Below are 27,990 nucleotides of genomic sequence, written 5' to 3' on the forward strand. Positions count from 1 at the left end.
GACACATTGACCTTTTCAACGCCCCATGACTTCAGTTTTATCGCTATTGCTCTCCTCCACCCAAAATGGGTAAATGGAGGGGTGGGGGATCTGTTAATTAGTATTAGTAGATTGTATTAGAAACCGGACTCCGGACTCTTATTCTTCGCATAAATAGTACTCTCCAAACATCAGTCAGGAAGAAGCAGTATAGGGCACTATCTTCGCCTTGTCTTTATCCTCAAATTTTTTAGTTCATATAAGCGACGGTGAAAAATTACCATTAAAGACAATAAACGACACACGCTACGGCAATAGGAAGAGATATAAGCAGGTGTTAGTTATGTAGAACGACTCAATATGCTCAAAATTTTTCAAAATGGTTTTTATTGAGATTACAAAAGCGCTTGAACTACTGAATACAATTTCACTAAAATCCTTCACTCTTAGGTCAACTTTACTGATCTAGTGCTTTTAAAGTCGCTTATTCGCATCCCGCTTGAGGGAGCCACGGTACACTCCACCACTCAATGCAGAGATGTGTGATCAGTTATTTCTCGTTTGAACCTGAACGAGACTGGTTTAGTACACAATTACACCAGCTACCAGCTGAAGCTCCGATTGGACAGACACTAAAGGTAATTTAACAGAAATTTGTCAATGATAGACGAACGTAAATAAGTAATAAAAACAGCAAAAGATGAATGAATGAATAAATAAGCAAATAAATGAAAAAAAAAATAATAATAAAAATAAAGAGACAATTAGTTAATCTAAGTAATCCTTTTTCGGGAGAAGGAAAGTACCGATTTGCCAACATACATGTTTCACGTCCTATTCATAACTAAATCTGATGGGGAGCAAAAGCGCAAGTACAGCGCGTAAAGGAAAAAGCAAAATTCAAGTATATTTACCATCTTCCACCACAGCAGCTATCACCAGGGCTGCAATGATCATGCTTGCATCTTTTCTGTATAGAGAGAGAGAGAAACATAGAAAGAGTGCAATCTTGCAAAATGTTTCGGGAAAATGATTTAAAGTATCCCGCCATTCATTTCCAGTGGCGGATCTAGTGGAGGAGCACGGGGGGCCCGCTTCCCCCCTTGTTTTGGTTTAAATAAAAATAAACGCAGAATGAAGAAAAGCCGGCAGTTGCAAGCACACAAACCAAAAATTCCCCCCCCCCCCCCCCGCAGGCTATAGGTCTTATTTCTATCACTGACCAGTAATAAGCTAGTTATTTTATTACCTCATGATTCATAATGTAATCCATGAGTTTGTTTCTGAACTTCTCCTACAGAAAACAATGAAATAAATTTTAAAAGAGATAAAAATCTGCGAAACGGATCCTCAGTATCAAATACAACCGAAAATGTATTCAACACCGAGAACATGATACTTACCTTGCTAAGCTCGTGCATGGGACGCCGCTTATCATTCCACCCCCAGCCTGAGGAGGAGGTTGCTGATATAGCTGTTATTGCAGCCAAAATAAGAACGGTGATTAAAATAGCCGGCTTCATCTTATCTGAAAGCGAAAGAAGACGCATTGAACACGTTTTTCTCCAGAAAACGGCAAAAAATTCTAAACTCCTGTTAAATAAAAACGATCAATGAAAAATTGAATAACTCAACGGATAAAACTAAAACCCGTAAAATTCAGTTAGACAGTTTCACGCCTTCAAGCTCCTCCTCTCGTTCTCGCTGCTCTGCTATGCCTTTTTTTTTTCTAGCGCCCAAAATCGCCATCTTGGAAAGAATACCTCCTTAACTGCCCAAAATATGGCGCCGTTGCCGGTACCTTTGCCCGATTCCATGCGCAGTGATGTTGCAATAATAAAAAAAAATTCACTGCCTGACGAGTGAACTCCACGCTAAATTTCACGTGAAAAACCGATATCGCACAAATCGCGAAGCGATGAGTGCGATATCGATTTTTCAAGTGGCGATTTTTCAAAATCGCCATCTTGGCAAGAATACCTCCTTAACTGCCTAAAATATGGCACCGTTGCGTACCTTTGCCCGATTCCATGCGCAGTGATGTTGCAATAAAAGTCAAAATGATCAGAGAGGCGCACTGGATACAATTCACCATGCTCTATAATCAACTTGAAGATTGTGCGGATGCGAACATCAGTGTTACAAACGGTTTCACTTTAACTCTTTACACCCTAACATCTGCATGCATATTCTCCGCACTGTTCTTTTTACATTTCCTTGGGTGCGGACAAGGAGAATTTGTCTAACAATCGGGAGCTTTCTTTTATTGGTGATTATTTCCTTTACACTCATGACCTTCATGTGTGATTCAGGGGCGATATTGTAAGGATAAATTAGCTGCTAGTCACTCTTAAGGGTCAAGGATTTAATGCATCAGTGCAACTAGACGTGATGCGGCTAATCTCAGTTTATGGTTCATTAGGTTACCACAGCAACTATATATTATCCGAGCAGACAAATGCAAAAAAATTACCCTATCGGGTCAAAACGAGCTTGAAGTCATTTAGTAAATCCCGAGATGGAGTCATTATCTTTTATTGATTGTTTTTCGTGCACACTAATGCTCTCTGCCACAACTTCCTTTGCATTTTAGTTGCGATAAAAACTAGGTCATACGTTGACAAAAAGCTACCTTTCCTTAACTGAGAGCCTAAAACAAAATCAATACGCTATTAGTCATCCGTTATTCGTTTTCTACGATCTAACTGAAATGAGCTATCGCTTGATACAAAGAAGGGGAAAGCCCTTAATTAAATAAGCATTGAAGTTACCTCTGTTCGGCCAATGATCTTGGTATCATGAAGTAATCTATATTTTAACGTAACTTAGCTTGGGAAAAAGCTATCAAAATCGCCGTCTTGGCAAGAATACCTCCTTAACTGCCCAAAATATCGGGCCGTTGCCTGCCTTTCCCCGGTTCCATTCGCAGTGATGTAACAAATTTTCACCGCTGTGATGACGAATACCGTTGTTTCCGTTGTTTATAAGGTTACAGACCCCGCTACACCACTACCGATTTGTCTTTTACCAAATATCGACGTCAAAGAAAACGATTCCTTCAGTACGTGACTCGTTGCGTGACACGTTAACGCGAGAAGAGTCGTCTGTACTCTTAATGACAACGGCAAATCGGCCAATCAGATTGCGACATTATTGGCAATTGCGGTAAAGTTTTCCTTTCAAATCAGTGTATATGACATTCGTCTTAAAACTAGATGATTGGAGTGAGGTGGCTTAAACCTGCGATGACCGTATTTGCATTTTTGATATTGAAATCTTTTTTCGAGGTTATAATTCAAAAACTGAAAAAAGTGCATTGAACGTGGGTGCGATGAATGCAAGTAACGCAGTGTTTCAAGTGAAACGAAACTCATATCTGTAAAAGAAGGAAAATAGTCTGAGCCAAGAGTTACATAATGAGCACGATCAGAGACATCGCTTTTGTAGAGTGATTTACATCCAAGTATTTGCTCCTAGCTCACGCCTTAAAGTAATTTTTTGTTACCTAAGTATGAGCCCGCCTTTCAGAAGAAGTCAACAGAAATTCCACTTTAAAATTAATTTGTTACGGCTTGAACGAAAGCTTTAAACATTATCTTTAAGAAAATAATTTGACATGCATATCACTCTGACTAGTTTAACAGCTTTATTTAGCATTTCGGCGCACCACACCTCGTGTACAATGCCTCGTTGATAATATTCACTTTGGATAAGTATCGAACTGTTATCTTCTTGATGCAGACTAGAAGTTGCCTGTTGACACTGTCGCTCAAGGGATATTCATCTTCACACTGTTGGAATTCACAGAGAATTCTAAATCTTTTCAAACATTACTAGAGAGCATAACTGAAAACGCTCACAATGCTTTTAATCAGGCATAAATACAAATCTATTAGGTTGCTTCATCAAAACTGTGCGAGTGTGACGGATGACCAAAGCTATTTACAAATTTACACGGATTTTTTGCTGTATACCTAAGGCCAAGTTCAGGTGTCGTGCTCCTGCGATGTCAACCTTAACTCAGAAAATAAGTTCGAGAAAAGCAAGGCGTCTGAATTTAACTTTTTAATTAAGTCCGGCAAGCAATTGAGTTCGGCAAGCCCTGCCGTGCTACACGACTATGGCGCGCAGCGATTCAAACGTTGTGCCTCTGCTGAGCCAAACAAAATTCATAAATTATGCTGAAGAGATGTATTTTAGCGGAATTATTCTCTTAAATATGCATCGCCAATGTACACTTCAAAGGAAATGTTTACCAAGTAGATACCGAGGCTCACACTTTTTTTAAAGCTCTCGTGTTTCCTCTCGTGTTTCCTCTCTTAATCAACTTACACAAGGATTGTTAAGGAGGATAGATACCATTTATATACAGGTGGTTTGCACGTTACGTCATCGCCGCCATGTTGGTGGACGTACACTAGAGATACCTCATTAGCTTCTTTTGTTCGTCCACCAGCACTTGTTTCTTTCACCATTGTTACCTGTGTCTCTAGAGATTGGTTAAAAACCACCTATTGCGTATTTCTGTCTTCGAACTCAGAATAACGATGAAATTTTGCAACATTTCTTGCTTAAGTCGGACCTAATCGCAATTAAGTTCGGCAAGGCAGAAGCATGACGTCTTAACCTGGCCTAACTCTTTGTAAGTTTGCAACTTTTAGTAAAACCATGAATTTCAGGGCTCCAATTCTTCAAATGTTTGTAGATTTTGGATTCGAGTTGTTTGCCAAATGCCAAGATGCATTCATTATTGTTATTGATATCGTAGCAAACTCAATGTCCTCCCAAATTGGTGTTTCATGTTCCATTTTTGTAGGCTTAAAATAAAATCCTTCTCGCGAATGTTCGATTGTTACCGATCCATGTGTAGTCATTAAACCAGAGGTGTGAAGTTTTCCGATTTTACGTGAAATTTATGTGGAATTCCTTCGTCCGGTGGAGAATTTACCTATTGCATGAAAGCTTCGACAAAGTTACAAAATTGATGCTAAGTTTGTGTTTCGACAAAAAATAGAACATTAAAAAAGAAAAAGAAAATGTAAAAATCACGCGATCTACAGCCAAAAGGAAAACAAAACGCTTTTAAATTATGAGTTACCTCCTGAAAATTCTTCTTTACAAGTGTAAAGTGCATTAGACTCACCTTTTAGACAGGAGATTTCACCACCAGATATTCCAGCCTAAAAATGAATCTTCGAGGCTTGAAAGCAAACTTTTCACACCAAGATCATCATTGACATGCAGAGTACACATGACAAACAAGTTAATTGCATTCCGGCCACCCTTTCCTATTTGGACTTCGCTGCGCTTGGCTGCGCTCCTCTTGCTGCTCTCAAGGAACTATTCAAAATAATGAGCCTTTATCCGCAGTCAATACGGTGGCTCTCTTTTCTATTCATTGAGGGGCATGTATTCTCACTTACAGAAGTATGCTCAGTTTTAGAGATCAAAAAGGCCAAAAATGTTTACGAGGTACATACACTGACCCGCAAGTTTGCTCTTTAAGATTGGGAGTTTATCACGGATGGCAAAATTCATTTGCATATTTACAGAACTGTTCAAAAACAAAAGGATCTACACGAATTCAAACTGATGGCTATCTCTACTCCAGCTTATTAAGCGTGCGACTGCCGGGGATCAGATAAAGCAATCAAAAGGTTGATGCAAAAATAAAAATTGAGCAAGCTTCAAATAGTTCGTAATATTATAAAACAGCGTCTCCTAATCAAAGTGGAATATGAATACCTTGAGCAAAGAAAAACTGTGAAAAAGATATACGTCTTTTGCTTTAACTTTTCAAGATATGTCATTGCGAACTTTCTATGACTGTTCCTACGAAAATGCCTTAGCAAGATTGAGCGTAATTACTCTCAAGATGCATTCTACGTGCACCCTTGCATTGGAGCGATTCCTACATGCTGAAGCAAAAACGACAACATTTAACCATGTCATCATTTTATGTCTACTTGAGTCCCCATTTACATCAAAATCAGCCTTCCTCTATTAGAAACATCTTATCATGAGATATTTTAGGAAAATCTACGCTTATGAAAGTAGCTCAGGGACTGCCCTCGTACTAGCAGCAGCAGGCCATTCGTCCTCGTCATCCAGATGAAATAAATATATCAAGAAGGCTGATGAGTAAACGTCCTCGCAACACGCCCACACTTATCACAAATTATCTGTCTTAAGTACAAGGTAGCACGCGAAACGTTCATTAATTTATTTCTCCCGGCTATCTTATTGTTCTATTTCCTTCAATTTATTCTCATCGTTGTTCAGAAAGAATAAATCTCCATTAAGAAATTGTCCTTGAGGGGACTTTAACAGGTATCGTTATCCCATTGTCGCAAGTGCATCAAAATATATTTTCCCCGCAACGGAAAAGAGGACATGAAATTTTTTGAAATCACACAAAACTACTTAAAATAAGATACATAACTTATTTTAATGTTTTTCTTCCGTTTTTAACTTGGGTACTCTCTCATTAGAGACATTCACCAAAATAAAAAAAGACGTTGCAACCAGACTTACAACACTAAGAATAACTTGTTGCGACTCAAAAGTAAGCTTCCAACGATATCAAACTTTACGTACACTCATTGTAGCAGACAGCCAATCAACATTTCACTTCGATTTCTTACCGGCCATCCTTTTGAACTGGAACGAATGGGAACCTCTATTATGGTAATTTGATAGTGGTAAAAATTCCCTGTTGAAAACTCGTCTAGTTCGACATCATCCATTTGCGGACGAAAAGGTGTTGCACAAAATTATCCCTTGGGGTCATATTTATCCAAGCTGCACGAACTTTGGACTACTTTTTCGAACTACTTTCCGGACAATAATGGTCAAAGTGATTAGAAACACCCATTGGATTCAATTCAGTTGCTCCATAATCAAGATTGTGCGGATGGGAACATCAGCTTTATATACTGTTTTAGTTTAGTGCGTTAGTGCAACTGAAATTGGTGCTTATTTATCTCAGTTTATGGCTCATTAAGTACACCACAGCAATATATTATCCGAGAAATCAAATTGCGAAATTACCATATCCGTCAGACCGTTCTCGGAATAATTGAATAACTCTGAAGATGGAGTCATTGTACTCTGTTAAAAATGTTCCTTGCTCACTAATGCTCTTTGTCACAACCTCCTTTGCATCATAGTTAAGAAAAAAAACTAGGTCAATTAGGGATACGTTGGTAAAAAGCTGTCTTTCCTTAACTGGGAACCTAAAACAAAATAAATATGCCATTAGCTATCCGTTATTCGTTTTCTACGATCTTCGTAATATGAACTATGGTCTTATACAGTGGAGGGGAATGTAAGCATTAAAGTTACCGCCAATGATCTCGGTATCAACAAGTAATCTTTATTTCAACTGAGCTTAGGAAAGGTACGTTTTTTATTGGGGGGGGAGGGGTGGGTCGGGGCTTCGGAGGGGAGGGTCATTAGTAAATATTTTACAAATTGGGGAGGGTCAAACCTGTTTCATACGCAGCCGGGGGAGGGTCACAGTTTTTTTTTTGGCAAGGAAAAAACTACTCCATGTCGGTTAGTTTACTTTTAATTATTTGTTAGCAAACATGCGAAGTGTATAGAAACCTAAAACTTATCTATACAAGCAAAGCTACCAGTCTAAATCAACCTACATCATTTTAAACACATGTCGAAATATTATGTCAAAAACATATCTCGTCCCAACTAATGTAATTGTCTCTCTCGACCCGTGTCCGCTTTCGTCCATATTTTGACGTCGGTAATGTTGTGGGCATCCTTTTTAGAATGGCGAATCGGCAAACAGCCACAATAGCCACAAGTTGCTCCATCTGACCTCATGAAATCCTCGCATTCTCCACAAGCGCATTTCCCCCTTTCTATTCCTCGCACATCCTTGCCCATTTTCAAGTTTTCACAGTGCAACGCCACGCAATTAACTGCTTTGTGCGCAGACTCGGTTATGAGCAACACTTCCGGTCAGTTATTTTCACTTCCGGCTATTTTTGTCTTGGAGGAGGTGGAGGGAGGGTCAGATCCTTTTGTTTAGGCATTTATGAAGGGTCATGGATTAATCCAATCTGAAAAATGGGAGGGCCACGACTTTTTTGGCAAAATATTTCTAAAATACCCAGGCCCACCCCCTCCCCAATAAAAAACGTACTTTCCCTTAGTTTGGGAAAAAGTTACCAAAGAGCTTCAAATCAATTGCAAGGAGCGTTAACCGAATAAGGATAGAGTAATGTCTCCCGTTTTAAACGTTGGGATTCATAGATGGCCTATGTAAGAATTAGTGTGTTTTTCTGTATTTCCCTTAAACATTTATTCCAGGAAGAGAGATAGTCAATCCAGTTTCGCTTGCAAGACCACCTTCACCGCGGTCTACTTCGCAGGGTTTCTCTCTGTTTTGTAGTTTTAGATGCCTGGCTGCTCTATTTCGGATTGATAAGATTAAGGAAAACCTTGAACGAGTAAAAAATGTACGAGGGAAATTATTGTTAAGAATGGAAAACCAAAAAGGGATAAGCGGTGGCATTTTCTACTCTTCTCGTTCTGCTCACGGGTTTGCTCACTCTGAGCTGCCCTCCATATGAAATCTTAGCTTGCACAATGAAAATAAACATACAGAGCTCCAATGATATTTGACAGGTGTTCTGGACGTGACTGGTTCTCAGCAAATATTCGAGACAAATACAGTCAAATTTGTCACATTTCTTTGCTCGACGACTGAAATATCAGTTTTTTTACTAACTGAAAGTTCACGACAGTGAAATTGTAACTGTTTTGTTTTTACCTATTTGAAACGTTCCTATCAATGCAGACCTCAGATTGACTTTCTTAGTTTCGATAGGATTTATCATCGAGTTATATCATCTAGCCATAGTTAACAATTATTCACCGCAGTGGAGATGATCATGAATAGGGAGGATTGATATTTACCGAGCTTCTAAGCAGCGAGGTAAATACCCACAACTTTCACGAACACTAAGGTTTTAAATTACTTTAGTTAATATTACACAGAAACCAAAAGAAGGGGTTTACTTCTGTCAATATACCCAACATTGTCCGAAATTAAACTCTTGACGTGCGTTTTTGTCTTTTCGGCTGCTCGGTGGTGTATAATACTCGCCTATCTCTAAAAGTAGCCAATCAGCGATCGCGAAAAGCACTATACATCTGCGAAGTAAAAACTAATCGGAGTTATTGTGCACAGTTTAAAATTGAACACACAGCACCTCTTTGCATGCTCATGTTAGCACAATAATTGATTTTTTCCTCTCTAGAGGCCATATAATTTATTTGCATTGCAGGATACTAAGTATACATGTGTACATGGTTCTAATTTAGATTTATGATTCTTTTTAAGCACATTTTATCAAGAGGTGGTCTTGAAAAAGGGAAAGTTACATTGTCATCTCCCTTGCTAGTTAAGTTGATCTTGTACTTGTCTTACTTGTGCCGTCTACGATTAAAATATCGAAACGGCTTCATCTTAACTTGGATAAGGAATATGAAATTTTCAGGGCACTCAATTACTCTTTGTTTGTTTCTTTTTGAAACTGTCATTTCTAGTATTTTCTTGAAGCTTGTTGTCATAGACCTACGATTCTCAAGTACGTTGCGATTCTTAAGGTACAACAAAGAAAACGAACGCAGTTTAAACCAAGAATCAAAATTTTCTCTATGCCACAAATTTTTGTCAGCAGCCAGATTAATAAAGAAATAAATGACAATTTTTGGCCGACTTAACTGTTAAGTAGGTCTGTCGTGCAATGATTTCAATAAATTTTCTTAACTTCAACCGTAATGGTGCTTCGGAATAATACATATATTTTATTAATGTTTTAATCCTTTTTGCAAAAATTTACTTTTTCGTGGAGAGGCAACAAATTATTTTTATCGAAATGAAAGATTGTATAATTATAAGCAAGAAAAATAGTCAGAACAGCGGTTGATCAGTCAGTATTTTTCCACTTTTTTCTAGCATGATAGATGTCGTTGATAGATCTCAGCATTAACTTTTTTGTTTTAATTTATTTTTGGCCGTAACCAATTATTGTCGACACTTCTATCACAACAGGTGTTTTTTCATATATCACTTTTTTCTCTATTTATTACGAGAGGGGAAGATCTGCAGAATTCATTGCTAAATTTGTTGCCTCTAATTTTCCGCCGCGGAGGCGAAAAAGAGACATTTAGCAATTCAAGTCGAGCAGGTCTGTTCTGCTCTATGAAGATTGCTAATGGGTAAGTCTTCAAACGAAACTCCAACTCGATGTTTCATTGAGACACCTATCATGATACTCATTGGTGAACAAAATACGCCTTTAGCCTTCAACATTTTGGCAAACATTCTGCTCACGTTCACCGCAGTTTTGGGAAATGTTTCGATTCTTCTCAGCTTCGTCTATGTGCCCTCCTTGCGATCAATCTCAAATTATCTTATTTTTGGTTTGGCCTTGACTGATCTTGGAGTAGGATCCATCGTCCATCCACTGTACATGTTTGTTTTATTTTCCGTTTACAAGAACAGAGTTCCTCCCTGTTCGGTTTTGGCAGCTTACAGCATAGCGACTTCCTTTCTAAGTGGCATTTCGCTCCTTTATATCACAATCATTGGGCTGGATAGATATTTGGCGATTAAACTGCACCTTCGATATCGACTACTGGTGACGGAAAAAAGAGTTGTTATTATGCAGATGGCTTTGTGGTTAATAAACTTTCTCCTTAGCCTTGTTTGGCTAAAGGGATTTCGTGTTTACTCGACGTTTGCAGCAGTTGTTGTATCTGTGTCCCTTCTCGTCACTTTTTTCGTATATATAAAAGTATATCAAGTTGTTAAAAGGCATAAAGTACAAATTCAAGATCAAATGGAGTCACAGATGTCGCAGTTTGAAATTTTTCGTTCAAAGCGTTTACGAAGGTCTGCCATAAACACACTTTATGTTTTCTTCATGTTTTTACTCTGCTATCTTCCATTTTGTGTGATTACCGTCCTCAACAACATCTCAAATTATTCGAGTAAAACTAACATATTAGCCTTCGAGTTTTCTGCAACACTTATGCTTTCAAATTCATCCATAAACCCCGTAATGTACTGTATGCGTCTTCCAGGATTCAGGACTGCAATCAAGAAAACGTACCGCGGAATACTTTGCTTAATAATTTCTTAGGCTTGAGTCGAAGCTCCCTTACTAGCTGTCTTAAATACATTTCGTATATTATAAAAACGCCAAAAAGCATCCTTCGTAGATTACATAGCCTACTTTATTTATAAATGCTGATAGTTTTGAAAGAAACTGTTTGGGGCTGCGTCGGTGGGAGTAAGGAAATAATTTGGATATATCAACAAAGTTGAAGTGGTAAATTGGCCACCGTAACGATTACAAAAGCTGACGTTTTGAGCGTTAACCCTTCGTCGGAGCGAAAAGAGGAATTGTGGGTTTATTTTTTTATACTTTATTTATATCGAATTACTTATTTTTCGTTTCTTCATTTATACCTTGTGTATGAGTTAACGTTCTTACATGTTTCGCCATTAAGAGAAGAGCTATTCAGATTTAAATTTCTCCTGTTGCTAAAGAAAGCAACGATTGATATAGCGACAAATGTGAATAAATACTGGTGGGTCTCTTTTATAAAACCACGCATCTTGCCAATCGTTTTTAAATGTGTGCCTTTGATAGTTGGCTGGTGAACAGAACTGGTATATATGCTTTATTGACCAAGCGTGATGTCAAGATGGCCGGATATTGAAGCGTTTTTCGAAGTCAAATAAAACTCGTTTCTAAAAACAATGAGCATGCGGCTCTTTTAAGGGACGAAATTAGTTTTGGGTTGACGATACATCATTCCCCAAACGCGATGCGAAAACTGAGTTGTCTGACTTGCTTTCCGACCCTGTGGGCTCTTCAGTAGAACGGTGAATATCATTTTTAAGTGTCCATATGTACCAAAAGTATAGTTCAATAAAATATTTTGTGTTGAATTTGTACCGTTTGCTGAATTTTAAACATAAACTTTGAAATAAAAGCTAGCGCTAAGAAGTCACGACGTTTCGACCTCTCTGAGGTCATTTTCAAGTGAGTAAGTTTTTCAAATCAGCATAAATATGTTGAAGCAAGTTGAAGACGATAAAATGTGGCGAACGCTAAAATATATGAAAAACTGTAAACAATATACAATGGAAGAGAATAAAAGAATCAAGGAATAAAAGAATAAAATAATCGTAGCACGAATTGTTCTAAACAAATAGTTTGGCGCGAATTGTATCGCACTGTTTGTTTAGCGTTGGTTTCAGTTCTTTGATAAAAAACATTTCAACAAGACAGTCAAATTTGTTCTGACACTTCCTTAAGATTCGAAAACTCTGTGTGATGTCTTCTGGCTCCATGTCGTGCTGCTATCTGAGGTGGTGTCCGATTGCCAATCCTTTGTGTTCTTCAATTTGTTGGTGTAAGTGTCGGCACGTGTAGCCGACATAGCCTGCATCACACAGGCTACACTGAAATGAACACACCCCGCATTGTTGACTCACCAGAGGCGGTTTGTCTTCCCTGACCCTAATTTCATTCTTGATCTTTTTACTTGTATAAACTGGGCTAAGATCTACGTTGATCTTCCGACTGAGGTCAGCCAACTGTTTTCGTACTACATTTGCAGAGTTTTCGAATCTTAAGGAAGTGTCAGAACAAATTTGACTGTCTTGTTTTTGAAGTATTTTTTTATCAAAGACCTGAAACCAACGCTAAACAAACAGTGCGATTCAATTCGCGCCAAACTATTTGTTTAGAACAATTCGTGCTACGATTATTTTATTCTTTTATTCCTTGATTTTTTTATTCTCTTCCATTGTTTATTGTGAACATCTCTCCTCAGACAAGTCTTCACATATCTTCAAACATTTACAAAACTCAGAAAGTTGTCGTCAATCTTGCTCTGCGGATTGTTTTGAAATCCTTGATTCCGCCCCTACTATATTTCAACTTAAGCTTAAGGAGGCTATGCACATAAACTGGGAAAAGCCTAATTTAAACCAACAAGTTCATCACGTCAACATGACGCTTACGCTTTAAGCTTTATATTCTTTCCGACACTTTTTTACTCACTCAAATATGTAATTTTTGTCACTCAATCATAATTAATTATGCATGTTTCGCCTAGTTGTTATATGGTCCTAACAGTTTTTCAAATATTCTGTAACTGACGATGATGTTCGTAACATCGAAACATGTCTTCGAAATTAAAAAATGTCGTACTCTTCTTGAAGATAATGTTTTCAGGTAGAACACGATTACCTGGTAAACCCAATACAACTGTAATAAACTTAATTTTTTTCCGCACACAACTTGTGTCTGCACGCTATGTTATAGAAGAATTGGTTCGGGTTATATCGCGCTATAAATGCACTCGAGTAGTTTAAAGAGCACAAGGTGCGTTTGGCTGTGTCTTAGCAACTCTTACGCCTTTCTCGGGCTCTCCGAACTTCCCGCGTGCATCCATAACTCGATATACGCACGCAAAGCATGGAACAATTCTTCATTACGACTATTGCTGGACATACGTCAATGAAAACGACAGTTACCATACTAGCTATTAGGTATTACGAGAAAAGTTTTGCTTTGATCAAAACCATGTCAAGTGTTTGGGTAAAGTATTCCATATTTACGGCCCAATGTGTCTATATGACACCTTCATGTTCCCTCCAAAGCAATATAGCATCATATACATTTAACTTAAATGTGATTCAATATTCTTGAAACGGTACAGGAAAGGTTTCTGACAATAACTTCGCTCAAACTCAATTTGTTGCTGTGCTATATGAATAACCGAAGGACAAAAAATATTCAGTCATATATTTATTGGCTCTATCTAAAGCTAAAGTAATAATTAACAACTATTCACCGAGGTGGAGGTGGTTAGTGGTGGATATTTACTGAACCACGAAGCGGCGAGGTAAATATCCCCCGCTAACCACCGACACTGAGGTGAATAGTTGTTTTAGTATATACTAAAACAGTGAGATGATATACACCACCAAAAATTGATTTTAATTCATACATTCCAGCAGCGATTCCATCTCGTTTTTTCGCTGACAGATAAAATTTCTGAAGACATTTGTTTAGCTCTGGTGGCGACATTTCTTTAAATGGTGTTGCAAACTCTTTCTGTATTTGAAACCATTCTGTAAAAAATAACATTCAACTTTGATTTTCAAGTGAACAAGTGAGGTTACGCAAGATTAATTTGCATTTGTAAACAAAAACTTTTTCATTGGTTTTTATCGATAAACTCCTGGTTACCATTATCTTTAAACACGGCCAAACCAAATCTCGTCGCTTTCTCTGTGTTTTCAGGGACTGCTTCGTCGTTATTTGAGTGATTTCTTCGCTTGTCACGGATGCAAACCGGAACGCCATTTTTTCCCGAGTTGGTCGGAGGTAAATAGCAAAGGATATTCGGAGTTTGACTAGCCAATCAGAGCGCGCCTTCAACGCTATCCACTGTTTTAGTATATACTAATAGGTGATATTTAGTATATTGGTACCACATAACGATACACAGCAACACCCTACATACGGTGGATGATGCATTTTTTTTTTTTTGGGACTCAACTGAGGATTCGATGCCTTTATGAACAATATTCGCACCTTTACATCCAACATGACACGAACGCGACGTGACACATTAGTTCCTTAATTATTTGTATATATCACACGTCTTATAATATATATATTTGATTCATCTTTCGCAATATATCTATTGCAAAGCCGCTATAAACATAAGTAAAAAACAGGCAAAACAAAACAAACAAATAAAGAAAACAGCCGGATATGGTCTCGTCTTTGAAAAGGGAGAGCTCTCTTTGAAATTTCTTTTGTCCTCTTTGAACGGCATAAATTTTAACAGTATCATGATTGAGCGGACACGCTCAACACAGCCTGGGGTATTTAAGCAGAGTTTTGGGTCCAATCTACTTGATTCAATGCTTATCTTGGTCAGTTTGTTTACCGCTTCCCCATTATTACTGAGTTAGCGGTTTACGCATAGTGAGTCACACTCAGGACACTCCGAGGCATCTCGAGGTAAGTTTGCAGGTATCTTACAAAATGTATGATTTAATCATACCCACTAAAATAATGCGCACTAAAACTTAAAAGTTTTAGTACGCATTACCCGAGACAAAAGATAACCACTTAAATAAGGTGACCAACTGTACAGGGGAATTTGGAAGCCCAGATTTGCAAACAAAGACGAGACAGTTCTAAAAATACAAATACAGACATGCATATTTTGAAAAATTAGATAACACTTAAAAAAGAAGGATGACAAAATCTTACGGTTCAATAAATTCGTGTTTTGAATTTTAGGTAGCTGCACGTCTTTTAATCTCAAGAAAAACTGCTCAAGAAAAACTGCTCAAGAAAAACTGCTTTCTTCAAGTTTGATTTAATTTAATTAATTTAATCAAGTTTCATTTTGACAAACAAATGACAATTACATCAATCGATTGTTCAATCTGAGGTAGGCTCAAGACAGAATACAAGACTCCTTAAAAATAAACCACCTATTATAACAATATAAAATTAAAAAATCTACATCAATCTACATTACCACTTACTACGACTACACCTCAAAGTTCAAACTCTATTCCAAACTTATCATAATAAAACGCCATTAGTTTCTTACGAAAAATTGACATGGTATCTGACTCTCTTATACTAATAGGTAATTCATTCCACAGGTAACAAATCCGAATAAAAAAGCGCCAGTCCTGCTGAAAGGGATATCAAGGGTTAAAAGAAAAGATCAACATTTCTCAGCGGCTTAATACAGACTTAATACAGTTTCTTCCAGATAAAACTGTGAGTTCCTGTAAATGAGCACTCTGTATTGCGAATGCCTTCGATCAATTTTTCTGTCAAAAATCTCCTAAAAAAAAACAAAGGAAAAGAGGAATGTTAGGCGTAGCTTGTTAAGACTGATGTCTACAAGATGCTATAACTCATTGCATGACTATTTTGCATTCTGTGTTGAGATATTGAAAGGATAGTCAAAAGTGCAACTAAATGGTATAATTTCCCAAACATTTATTCACTGTTTCGTATAACTAAATGCAAATGATAGTGCAAAATGCCACAGGGCTTATCCGCATTTAGGTAAGGCTCAGCATTAGAAAATTTCATTCCATTTTGGATATTGAAAAAAAAGGAAGGAATTGAAGGAGAAGAAGAACAATGTTTACGCGTCTCCCGACTGTTAATTTGAAATAGGTTTCCTTTAAGATATTTTGGTTTTAGCCTGGGAAGATGAGTTAAGTTGTGTAAATCCGTTAAACCTCCAACTAAAACTCGCTGACTGCGTGGGGGTTGGGATCTGTGATAGCTGCAGCTAGAATTTCGTCCCACAATGCTTTAATCCAAATCGTCGTTAAAGGATTAGTTATGGAAAGTAGCTCTACTTTATAAGATAACGTGGTGATACGATATCATTTGCACTGTTTATAGAGAGGCCAGATTACAAGTAACGATCGGAGAAAACGAGATTCATCCTCTCGAAAGATACATAACTTCCAAACACAAGGTTAGTGCAGGTTACATGGGTACCCTTTTAGACGTCACTGCGGCGGTGTCTGGGAAACCATCGCCGACGAAACGAACTTTCCTGAACTGCATTACGCGAAATTTGTGGCCACGGAATAACCAACTCTACGTAGTGTAGAAATAAATATAACTCACTTTAATTCCTCAAAGGCGTAAATGACGAAGGTTGAAATTAAACAACAATCAATTGAAAAAGTTACACAAAACGTGATATAAAAAAAAAACAACAACAACACGAAGGAAAGAGGAGTATAAAACCCTTATATTGTTACGGCCACAGAAGAGACCAAAACTGCTAAGGAACCCCTAAAAGAAGGAAAACGAAAGGGAGGAGCGAAAACTGCGGCACTTTACTGAACTGCGTTTAGTGCGAAAAACGAGCAAAAATAGGCATAGTATTGCTATCGATATCTGCACATCTATCTATTATGTGAGGTAGCGATAAAGTGGCATTGAAATGACATAAAAGGCGCTAATGAAACAATATAGGTATTAAAGGTCGCTAGTTACGGAGTTTACATTCCAGATCACGAGGCTAAATTGCCAGCATCTTGAATTTTCGAACGGTGCTCGGTTAAGCGGGATCCTTAAGTATGTGAATTTTGTATAAATACAAATTCTTCGCAAATAATGATAATTATTATTACTTTTTTCAATTTTGATAAAAATCAGGCAAATAGGCTTTGTTACTGCAGATTGTTTTTCGGAGGAATATGCTGCGAGGCTCAGATGCTACCCGAGAAATGAGCATTCGGCTGAAAATTAAAGACTTTAGAGTGTCTAACAATCGAACAATTTTTCTCAATTTATTCTTCGGAATTATCTCCTTAAATTTCAGAAAGCTATAGGGAGTTGTGTACCTCAAAGGTAACAGCCGGTTTCGTTACCTATCGAGTTTGCTACACCACTATTTGCTACATACAATTTCCAATTCGCTACTCACTCAATTCGAGTTCAGTTAGCTGAGGTAGTGAACTCGGCTTGTGCGTAGACAACATGTAGCAAACTCGAACTTTGCTAACTCATCACGTGGAAAAACCTGCGTAAACCACGTAAAAAAGTTTATTCAAAATTCATGGCTAATTAGCTAGCTAGACACGACGATACTAGCATCAAGAGCGTGGTTGATAAGCAACTTACTAAATTAAACACTGAGCTTTCTTACGTTCTAATCATATATTTCAGGGAAAAACCATGGATATGAAATTTACAAGGAAGTCAAGGGGGAAAAGGACTTTGAAAGAAAGATGAAGGAGGCAGATACAGTAAGAACACTACGTTCAAAGCTTTACAAGCAGCGTACTTCTAATAACATGTTAAACATTTCACACATCATGAAAAAAATGTTAATTTTGCAATATTTTTAAAATTAATTTTATTTTCCTCTGATTGTGCATGTACATACACCGAATGCAAATCTGGCGTCCAGTTTGAGTTGCTATTGTTCTGGACTGACTAGCCTCTCACAGGTCTAATAATCCTTTGTATTTCCACGTGAAGACGAGGCTAGTGAGTCCAGAACAATGGCAATTCAAATTGGACGTCATATTTGCATTTGGTGTATGGTGCGTGATAGTACTTCCAAAAACAGAGGAAATGATAAAAAAAAATATGTTCATTGCTTCTTTAAATTCTGAATTTCCTTTTCCTCGTGGAAGTAGTGTATTGTACATGATAGCAAAAGTGCAGATCCAGATAGAAAATATTTCAATTTCATATAAGTAAAACAAATCATCCATGAACGAGGCCATTATGATTAAACTTTTATTTCGTAAAATTTTCTATTTTTTTTTTTTTTTTGTATCAGATTCTACCAACATGTATCTCCGATGGAATTAAACTTGGCATTGAAAAGGAGAAACTCAAATTCGTCTTTGGTGCAATTGCTCTCTCCAGCGGTAGGCGTCCAACGCATCCCATTGGTGTCGCAGCCCTGGGGATTGGGACGATTGTCTCCGAGCCAAAATTCCCTCCTTGTGAGTTCCTTACACCTAGTAAATCTTTTCGCATCTGTCTCCGCCACGCATCTCTGAAAGGTAAAGATGACGTGATGTTAGATTTTCGGGGTGCCTCGATACGATTTGCAGATAGTGACAAAGAAGACAGCTCTTTCGATATTATCATGTCAACTGGGCGGTCTGCCGTCTTATCAAATGTACAGACGATTTATGATGCACTGGAATCCTATCGAAGTGGTAATGTGGAAGAGTTTTATCTGCATAATCCTGTTCGGTAAGTTGCATTCTAGAGAGTATTGCTGGATACCTTAAATTCCCCAAGTATAAATTATGGAGATAGTGCATCGGAAACAAATAAACAAAAACGTAAGTAAATAAACAAGTACATGCCTAGATAGATACATAGAAAATGAACAAATAGCAATTATATAATGCGCTGAGTTATACAAACATTTTTATTGCTGCTTAGTTAACGATCTTATGGAGGACCGAACATAGATTACGTCATCATATCAAATTAAGGTCCATGCTGCCATGCACTTGTTCAGTACGTAATACATCACAGATGATCTTAAAAAAAACTATATAAAAATGGCAAATTAACGACGTTTTTCCCCCTTCCCCCACCTCCCCCCCCCCCCCCATCTCGAGGTTCAGTGTTTTGGTCAACACATGTTTTGAAAACGTTCGACCGCAAAGGGGAGGGTTGATTTTCGAGCGCTCTGAATGTGGCCGGTCAGCGCTTAGGAAAACAACATCCAGCCACCTCAAACAACCGCAAGATTTAAACAAATACTTAGCCATGAAAACCTAACTTTTGATGAGGTGGTCTCGCATGACTGGAAAAAAGAATTCGAATTTGGGAATCCTTGACAAGGAACATTTCGAACTTGCGAAAATTTTCTGAAAGCCTACAATGCTAACCATTGTTTATTTAGAAATTTATACCATACTTACTGATCCTTTCAATTGTCTTCATCCTCCTTGGTAAATCTCAGATTTGCCAGCAATGTAGACGGTCTGCGCCATGCACCAAACTCGTATTACGACCAGCGATACAATTCCGAGACGATCTATGGCCTTAAGGCCTTTGACAGCATTGAACGTTACGTTAGATTCCGACTGATACCAGCTGATGGGTCGGTAGAAACTGGTTTGCTGTCAAAAGATGAGCAAAGAAAGGCCTGGTAAGCTGGTATCATTACTTAAAGACATCTCTGACTGGCTTGTAGCGAACGTACGTCACTGTATGTTCTAATTTTCCCCACCTTATTTCTAAAATAAACTTTCCGCACCACCTAATATACATCTCCCTTTATTAAAATTGTGGGGGAACAACCCCCCACCCCCCACTCTCTCTGCAATCAAACAACCAACATGTTATCTTATTCATATCCATATGTTCATGGACTTAATGAGTACACATTTTATTACTTTATATATTCTTTTTCTATATCACAACTACCATTAGACTTTACATATTAATTATACAAATATATGAAATTTCTAGATCCTATTTCTATTTAATATTATTTTTTAGCTTTTAAAATCTACAGCCTCGAGCCTCGAGCTCGGGAGATTTGGAGACCACTCCCCGTGTATATGACGTCAAATAAATTATCTTATCTTACCTTATAATTTGGATATATCAACAAAGTTGAAATGGTAAATTGGCCACCGTAATGATTACAAAAGCTGACGTTTCGAGCGTTAGCCCTTCGTCGGAGCGAATAGAGGAATTGTGGGTTGTGTGTGCTTTTAAAGGCAGAAAATGGAGCTACGTTATTGGTGGGTGCATGGCAACGAGAAAAACATGAATAAATTAGTGGAATGAAAAGCGTGATGAAAAGCGTTGATCCCTGTGGGATTTAGACTGCTGGTTTGAAAGATGAGCTTTTGTTCAAGATTTTTACGGCTTTCCGTGCCACCTAAGTGCAAGGAAAGACCGCAGATTACCATATGTTGCTTAGAATGATTAGGTAAATTAAAATGTCTAGCGACTGGTTTCGATGTGTCCTTGTCATTCCTTTCCACGTCTCGAAGGTGTTCTCGGAATCGGTCACCTAGTCTTCTGCCTGTTTCGCCGATGTATATCTTTTTGCAATAAGTGCAAGTTATGCAATAGATTACATTAGCGGAGGTGCACGTGAAGTGATCGGTGATCTTAATGGATCGTTTAGGTCCCGATATTTTATCAGTGTTGTGAATGAAAGGACACGTTTTGCATCGTGCACGAGCGCATTTAAAAGTGCCTGGTTGCTCATTAGTCTGAAAAGAACTTCTGACCAAAAAATTGCCTAAGTTTTTGTCGCGTTTGAATGAAATGAGCGGAGGCTGCGAAAAGATAGTGCCTGTCTCTGGATCGTTTTGAAGTAATTTAAAGTTTTTAGGAATGATGGATTTAACTGAGTGGTTATGAGGGTGAAACGTGAGAGTGAATGGAATGCGGTCGGAATCTTCCTTATGCGACGTTTGTAGTGCTGAATGTCGATCAATAAGTTGAGCGCGGTGGTAACCCGCTTGAACGACGGAAACAGGGTAACCACGTTTATCGAAGAACTGGCACATTGACTCGGATTTGTGGTGAAAATCAGAGTCATTACTACATAAACGACGAAGTCTTAGAAACTGAGAAAAAGGAATGGAATTCTTAACGTGAGATGGATGAGAAGACGAATATAACAAGTAATTATGCGAGTCTGTAGGTTTGTAATACACACTAGTGCATAAACCGTTACCTTCAATTGAAACTTTGACGTCTAAGAAGGATAAAGAATTGTCAAAAATTTCCCAAGTATATTTCAGAGCCGGGTGAAAAGAATTGACTGCAGTTATGAATTGAGTGAGCTCCTCTCTGGTAGAGGAGGTAGCGCCGATACAGTCGTCGATGTAGCGACCGTAGAGTTCAGGTTTGGACCCGTTGTATTGGCTGAAAAATTGATGTTCGACAAAACCTACAAAAAGATTCGCATAGCTAGGTCCCATTTTGGTGCCCATGGCTACAAAACTTAGGCAATTTTTTGGTCAGAAGTTCTTTTCAGACTAATGAGCAACCAGGCACTTTTAAATGCGCTCGTGCACGATGCAAAACGTGTCCTTTCATTCACAACACTGATAAAATATCGGGACCTAAACGATCCATTAAGATCACCGATCACTTCACGTGCACCTCCGCTAATGTAATCTATTGCATAACTTGCACTTATTGCAAAAAGATATACATCGGCGAAACAGGCAGAAGACTAGGTGACCGATTCCGAGAACACCTTCGAGACGTGGAAAGGAATGACAAGGACACATCGAAACCAGTCGCTAGACATTTTAATTTACCTAATCATTCTAAGCAACATATGGTAATCTGCGGTCTTTCCTTGCACTTAGGTGGCACGGAAAGCCGTAAAAATCTTGAACAAAAGCTCATCTTTCAAACCGGCAGTCTAAATCCCACAGGGATCAATGAACGCTTTTCATTCCACTAATTTATTCATGTTTTTCTCGTTGCCATGCACCCACCAATAACGTAGCTCCATTTTCTGCCTTTAAAAGCACACACAACCCACAATTCCTCTATTCGCTCCGACGAAGGGCTAACGCTCGAAACGTCAGCTTTTGTAATCATTACGGTGGCCAATTTACCATTTCAACTTTGTTGATATATCCAAATTATTTCGTTACTCCCACCGACGCAGCCCCAAACAGTTTCTTTCGAAACTATCAGCCTTTATTCATTTATCTTACCTTAACCATGAAAAATCGAAATAATTGTTGTATAGTTTTTTTCCTTTTTTTTTTTTTTTTTTTTTTTAAGTTCCTTGCACTGGTAATGCGAAATAATACCACAAAAACTAAGGTATCACCATCATTTCATGTCTTTAGAATACTTTTATACAAGTTATCAACCAAGATTTTAACGCCATGCAACCTGTTTAAACAGGTCTTCAGTTTCTTCCTATCTAGCGCAATCAGTTGAGTTAGCCTTCTGTTGAGTGTTCCTGTTGTATTTTTTTAAAGAGAGCACGAAAGACTTCCAACTGAAAATAGGTCAAAGGAATATTTGAAAGAAGAGTTCAAGACGAGAATATCTCGCGGACCAGTCAAGTACAAGCTTCAACTGACTCTCCACGAAGTACGATCAGACGATTCTCCAAGCATCCTTGATATCGGGCGATACTGGGACGAAAATACTCATCCCTGGTTGGACGTAGCTGATGTCACATTAACTACAATCCTATCCCCTCAAGCCAACGAGGCATTAAGATTTAATTTCGGAAACCTACCGAGCTGCATTTACCTTCTACAAGCTCGAGGTACCCAGCACTCTAACTGTATAGCTCATATCTGGAAAGAGGTATACCAAAGGACGCAGACAGTACGATTATGTAGGAAGGCAAACATAAAAGCAGACCACATGGCCACGTACAAGATAAGCGTGGAAACTGGTGAAAGGCTAAGGGCGGGAACTGATGCTAACATTTCGATATCGCTGACAGGCATTTACACCCAAAATATATTCTGACATTCCTTAAGCTAATTCTGTTACGTTCAGAGATCCTTTCAAACGTTTTTCTTTTGTTGTTGCTATTGCATTTTCTTCAGGAACTAGAGGAAAAACTGAAAAGCTTCCTCTGTTCTCTTGGTTCAATGACTTTGAAGCTGGACACAAGGACGAGTACACCTTGCAAGCGATGGATGTTGGAGAGATATTGATGATCCATCTCCACAGTGACAGTGCATATTCGTGGCACAAACATCCGCATTGGTTTGTTAACAAGATCCCCGCGACGAGCTCAGAGCAAAAGGACCCTTTTGAATTTCCATGTTTTCGCTGGGTGGTTTCCGATATGACTGTTTTTCGAGGAAAAGGTAACTCAATTTTTCAGCTCCAAGTAGAATCCTAGATGAGCTTACCTCCAAATGATCACAAGTGCATTTCAAGAGAATACTCACCAAGAGAATATAACCGAGAGAACTTCTACTCATGACCCATGACAACATTTTCTAGTCTATTTTAAATTTCGCACCACGCTGAGAAGTTATTCTTAAGTGATAATGCGGTCAAAGATCTGATATCATAGGTCACTGCGGTTCCGGCCGTCAAGTTTCTGAATCAGTTTTGACAGACGGTAACCTCTTATTCTCTAAAAAAAAAATTATAAATGTTTGCCTCACCACTCAAACGCTTAGCGTGCCTACATCAAGTTATGGATGCACGCGGGAAGTTTAGAGAGCACGAGAGAAGCGTAAGAGTAATTGCATTACTTCTCATTACGTATGTATCTGTCCACGTTTTGACACCCTGTTAATTCTTGTCAGCTTTATTATTTCGTCGGCCGTCGTCGATAATATTTTAGGCATTTTTATTGTGATGGCTATTGAGATAGGTCTGGGTTAGTATCTCTTAGTTACCTAATAAACCCTTTTAACGTTTGCACAGCCATCCTTCCTTTCCAAGATCAACCAGAAGTAGTAAAGAACCAACGTATTGTTGAGATAGAGGAACGTAAAGAACAATACCTTTGGGGACGTCTTCCACCTGGTATCAACGATCTGCCAGGCTTTATACATGCTCCTAAACACGGTGATCTCCCAAGAGATGCACAGTTTTCTGACGAAGAATCACGTTCATTTCATCATGGCCTTCTTCATGGAATAATTAATCTTGGGCTTTCTTATCTGCGCAGTATTTTCGTTAGCTGGGACAGCTTTGAAAACTTTCAGAGAGTCTTCACTGGTTGGACAGGAGATACACCTAAAATTTCTCAAAATGATCTCTGAATGGAAGATAGAATGTTTGGCTATCAGTTTCTTAACGGCTGCAATCCATGTGTTATTGAACGATGTGACGAGCTCCCAACCAACTTCCCTGTTTCAGAAGAAATGGTTTCAAAGTTTCTCGACCGAGGAATGACGTTAGCTGATGAAATTAAGGTTAGAAGGACGCAAAGTAAACAAACCACAATTAAAAGAAAAAACAAACAAAACAGCTAACGAACAATCTCATATCAAAGAAAGAAAGTTTCTATTCTGAAATCCATGAGAAATGAGGCCTTATAAGATTTCCGTCAATCACCATTATAGAGGGTGCTGAGTCATGTGTATTTTTATATAAACTTTTGCATTAATCAAAATTGACCAGTCAGGTTTCTGTATTGGTAAACAAAACCTCCCTGTTGAATAAAACTTTCCATATAGATCACAAAACTCTTTAATTTAATCTGTCTTCTAAAGAAGTCCAAACTAGATCAAAATTATCGACTAAAGTTTATTCAAAATATTTTTTCCCTGTCTCGTTGGTTAGTTCAGTTTATGCCAGGTGACTTGATTCAAGTTATACGTCAGTTAACTTTTGTGATGCAACTGACCGTGGTAGACCTGGGCATTTTAATTATCGCCAACTCAGTCTGACAATATACAATAGCAGACTAACAATCTGTCTCTTTTAATCAGGCAGGACACGTCTACATTGTTGATTACAAGGAACTCAGGGGAATTAAACGAAATGGCGAGGAAAGCAACTCCAAATCTTACTACGCAGCTGAGCCTCTATGTCTATTTTATGTGAAGAACTCGGGAGACCTGGTGCCTATTGCGATTCAACTTTTTCAAGACCCCAACGAAGACAACCCAATATGGACTCCCGACGAAAAGCACCATGACTGGCTCCTTGCGAAAATGTGGTTCCGAAATGCAGACCATCAAGTACATCAGGTCAGTAGCAGAATGCTTAATCGACTGCAATCTTGGAAATTGAGGTCGGTTAGATTAGTAGTCGCCATCCTATCTTGAAGTTACGCCGTCTAACCAGCACGACCAAGTAAGCTACAATCCTTCCAATAGCTTTATTTCTAAATACATATATTTCACTGCAAGAGGAATCCTTTATGAGAATACAAAAAGAGATTTCTTCCACAAATGTCATGCCATTGAGCAAAGATCCGATGAAATAGGATGTAACGCATCAAATTAAAATAGTCTTGAGTTTGTTCACTGTTTTTCACAGATGGGGACTCATCTAACGAAAACTCATTTGCTGATGGAAGCGTTTGCTGTTGCCTCATGGCGGCAATTGCCGTCTATTCACCCTATCTTTCAGCTTCTCTTTCCTCATCTTCGTTCTGTAATGGCCATCAACACCATTGGAAGAAACAAATTGATTGCGAAAGGACGAATTGTCGACAAAACTCTGAGTATAGATGGTGGAGGGCATATTCAGCTCCTGGAAAAGACCTACAAGAATTTCAAGTTTAAGATGCTCTCTTTGCCTGACATGTTGAATAAAAAGAGGCGTGGAAGACACTGAAAAGTTGCCTAATTATTTCTACAGGTAAGCTTTAGATATATGTAAACAATACTTATCAGCAATGAATAAATTGTAATGTAAATCTTCTTTCACAAACATGCAAGGACAAACGTTTTTGAAGGTTTGTTGAGGCAAAATGCTTAGCCGTTTTGTGGGTGAGCCCGCAAGAACAAATCATACATGAGCGAGTCTAAATCAACCTTTTATCTGCGAAAGAGTAGCAAGCTATTTCTCAATCTCTTTAACGTTATCAAATGTACTTGTCAGCGATGACGGGCTCCTCATGTGGAAAGCCATTTCGGGTTTCCTACAGGAATTTGTCGCCATCTTCTATCGTTCGGATGAAGATGTTAGCAAGGATAATGAGCTGCAGTCTTGGGTGAAGAATATCCACGATAACGGTTTTCCTGAGAGAGAAGGCGACGTTGACCACGAGTTTCCCAGCAGTTTGCAGACAAGTGATCAACTTGTTCACCTACTGACGTGTATAGTGTTTGGGTGCTCATGTCAACATGCGGCGGTGAACTACGCTCAGATGGAATTTACCGGCTTTGTTCCGAATGTTCCGCCTGTAATGCGTCTTCCACCGCCAACGAGAAAAAATGAAGTAACTCTGAAGACCATCATGGATACATTACCCAGCCACTATCAAACTGGTTGGCACGTTGCCACTGTGTACACTCTAACGAGAACAGCTGAAAATGAGGTAGAGACTATGTGTTCTGGTTTTGCGAGAAAGGCATGTAGGTGTAAAATCAGAACCAGTTAGGAAGAATTTAAGGCTACGAGTCATTCGGTGAAAATGTAATAATTCTAGTGTTTGCTGTTGATGATAATACTAAATGTTAATGGTTACAAAAATAATGATTGCACTTGGGATAACATTACTCGAACTGTGTGATTTCCCTCAGTCAGACTTCGTCTGTCTTTCCAGTACTTGAGTACGTTGGTGTTGTTTGACTACATGTACTATTAATATTAGCAATTTTGAATTATTTTACGTGGATCTTTTTGTTTTTTCAGCGTTTCATTGGAGACTATTCTCAGGGCTTGTTGATGGGGAAAGAAGTGGAGAGTGCTATTTCTCGTTTCCAGTCTTCCCTTCAGCGGATATCTGATGCAATCAAGGAACGCAACGCGTCTCTTGAGTTTCCCTATCCTTGGCTGCTACCGGAAAAAGTTCCCAACAGCGTTGCCATTTAACTTTTTTTTCTGTTTTTATTATTTTTTTTTCAATTATATTTTCAACCAACAGTATCCAGCAGCTGATTCTCGATACTGAGTTTACTATGCACTCTCGCTTGATTCTCAAACAGTCTGGGGTCGTGTTCTGTTTTTGAAGAACTTGGCGGAACGCAAAGAAAAAGCTGCTTATTTATGCCCAGGGAGAGAGAGAAGAGGTTTTTGCGGACATCACGTTTATTCTTCAATTTTTTTTTTTAACAAATTTTGGAGTGAGATAATATATCAACCATGTTGTTGTCATTGCTCGGCTTAGTTGTCTCTTTAGAGTCCAAATTCTTATTTCACTTGTAGAAACACTTATAGAAACACTTATGGAAACACTTGGAGAAACCAGATTGGATAGTTATAAGGGGCCAAAAAAAAATGGCACCTACGCCCATCAGCAAATAAAATTCAACTATATCATATAGCCAATGCTGGCCAACTAAAATGAAAGCAACTTTTAAATTGTGCAAGTTGGGTACTCTTGAAATTAAAATCAAACATGTTCTTAAAGTAAAGTATGAGGTCGTATCGGGTTAAATTTATCATTCTTCTTTCTCAAGAATTTTGTTATTAACACAATTGATCGGTAATCGGACTTCGTGTCGGGCAATTCAAGAAAAATTGTGTTTTCCAAAAAAGGAAAAATTATTTAGTTACAGGACTCAGTTATAGTACGTTGCTTACAATAGTTTACTGAGAACACACCACAAACAAAGTCTAGTTTACAATAAACTTGATTATAGCAGATGACTTATTATCGATTACTTCCAGTACCTACACGATACTCTACATTTAGTTTACTTAACAACATATTACACTCCTTTAAATATGTTACGTGAATTTCTTACAGTACCTTAATAATAGTATATAGCGAAATTGTGTGCTTTACAATAAAATTGACCTCGTATGCTACTCTACA

General features: G+C 38.3%; 2 protein-coding genes and 1 pseudogene across 2 annotated transcripts; 2 read left to right on the forward strand and 1 right to left on the reverse strand.

Annotated features, from left to right (window-relative positions):
• Positions 1 to 349: 349 nt before the first annotated feature.
• Positions 350 to 5,280, reverse strand: LOC111347097 (uncharacterized). The gene is made up of 5 exons (XM_088733119.1): positions 5,123 to 5,280; positions 1,383 to 1,507; positions 1,229 to 1,273; positions 894 to 949; positions 350 to 611 (listed from the first exon to the last, which is right to left on the reverse strand). The coding sequence occupies exons 2-5, from the start codon at positions 1,500 to 1,502 to the stop codon at positions 530 to 532; spliced, it is 303 nt and encodes a 100-aa protein (XP_088589245.1). The 5' UTR covers positions 1,503 to 1,507; positions 5,123 to 5,280; the 3' UTR covers positions 350 to 529.
• A 3,823-nt stretch (positions 5,281 to 9,103) lies between these two features.
• On the forward strand, positions 9,104 to 11,968 carry LOC148723701 (adenosine receptor A3-like). Its single transcript, XM_088732072.1, has one exon. It carries the CDS (start codon positions 10,224 to 10,226, stop codon positions 11,151 to 11,153), a length of 930 nt encoding a protein of 309 aa, XP_088588198.1. The 5' UTR covers positions 9,104 to 10,223; the 3' UTR covers positions 11,154 to 11,968.
• Positions 11,969 to 15,680: 3,712 nt separating this feature from the next.
• LOC111347098 (allene oxide synthase-lipoxygenase protein-like) lies at positions 15,681 to 27,988 on the forward strand (annotated as a pseudogene).
• Positions 27,989 to 27,990: the final 2 nt, after the last annotated feature.

The sequence above is a fragment of the Stylophora pistillata genome, chromosome 9, assembly GCF_964205215.1.
Source record: "Stylophora pistillata chromosome 9, jaStyPist1.2, whole genome shotgun sequence".
In the NCBI taxonomy this organism is placed as follows: Eukaryota; Metazoa; Cnidaria; class Anthozoa; order Scleractinia; family Pocilloporidae; genus Stylophora; species Stylophora pistillata.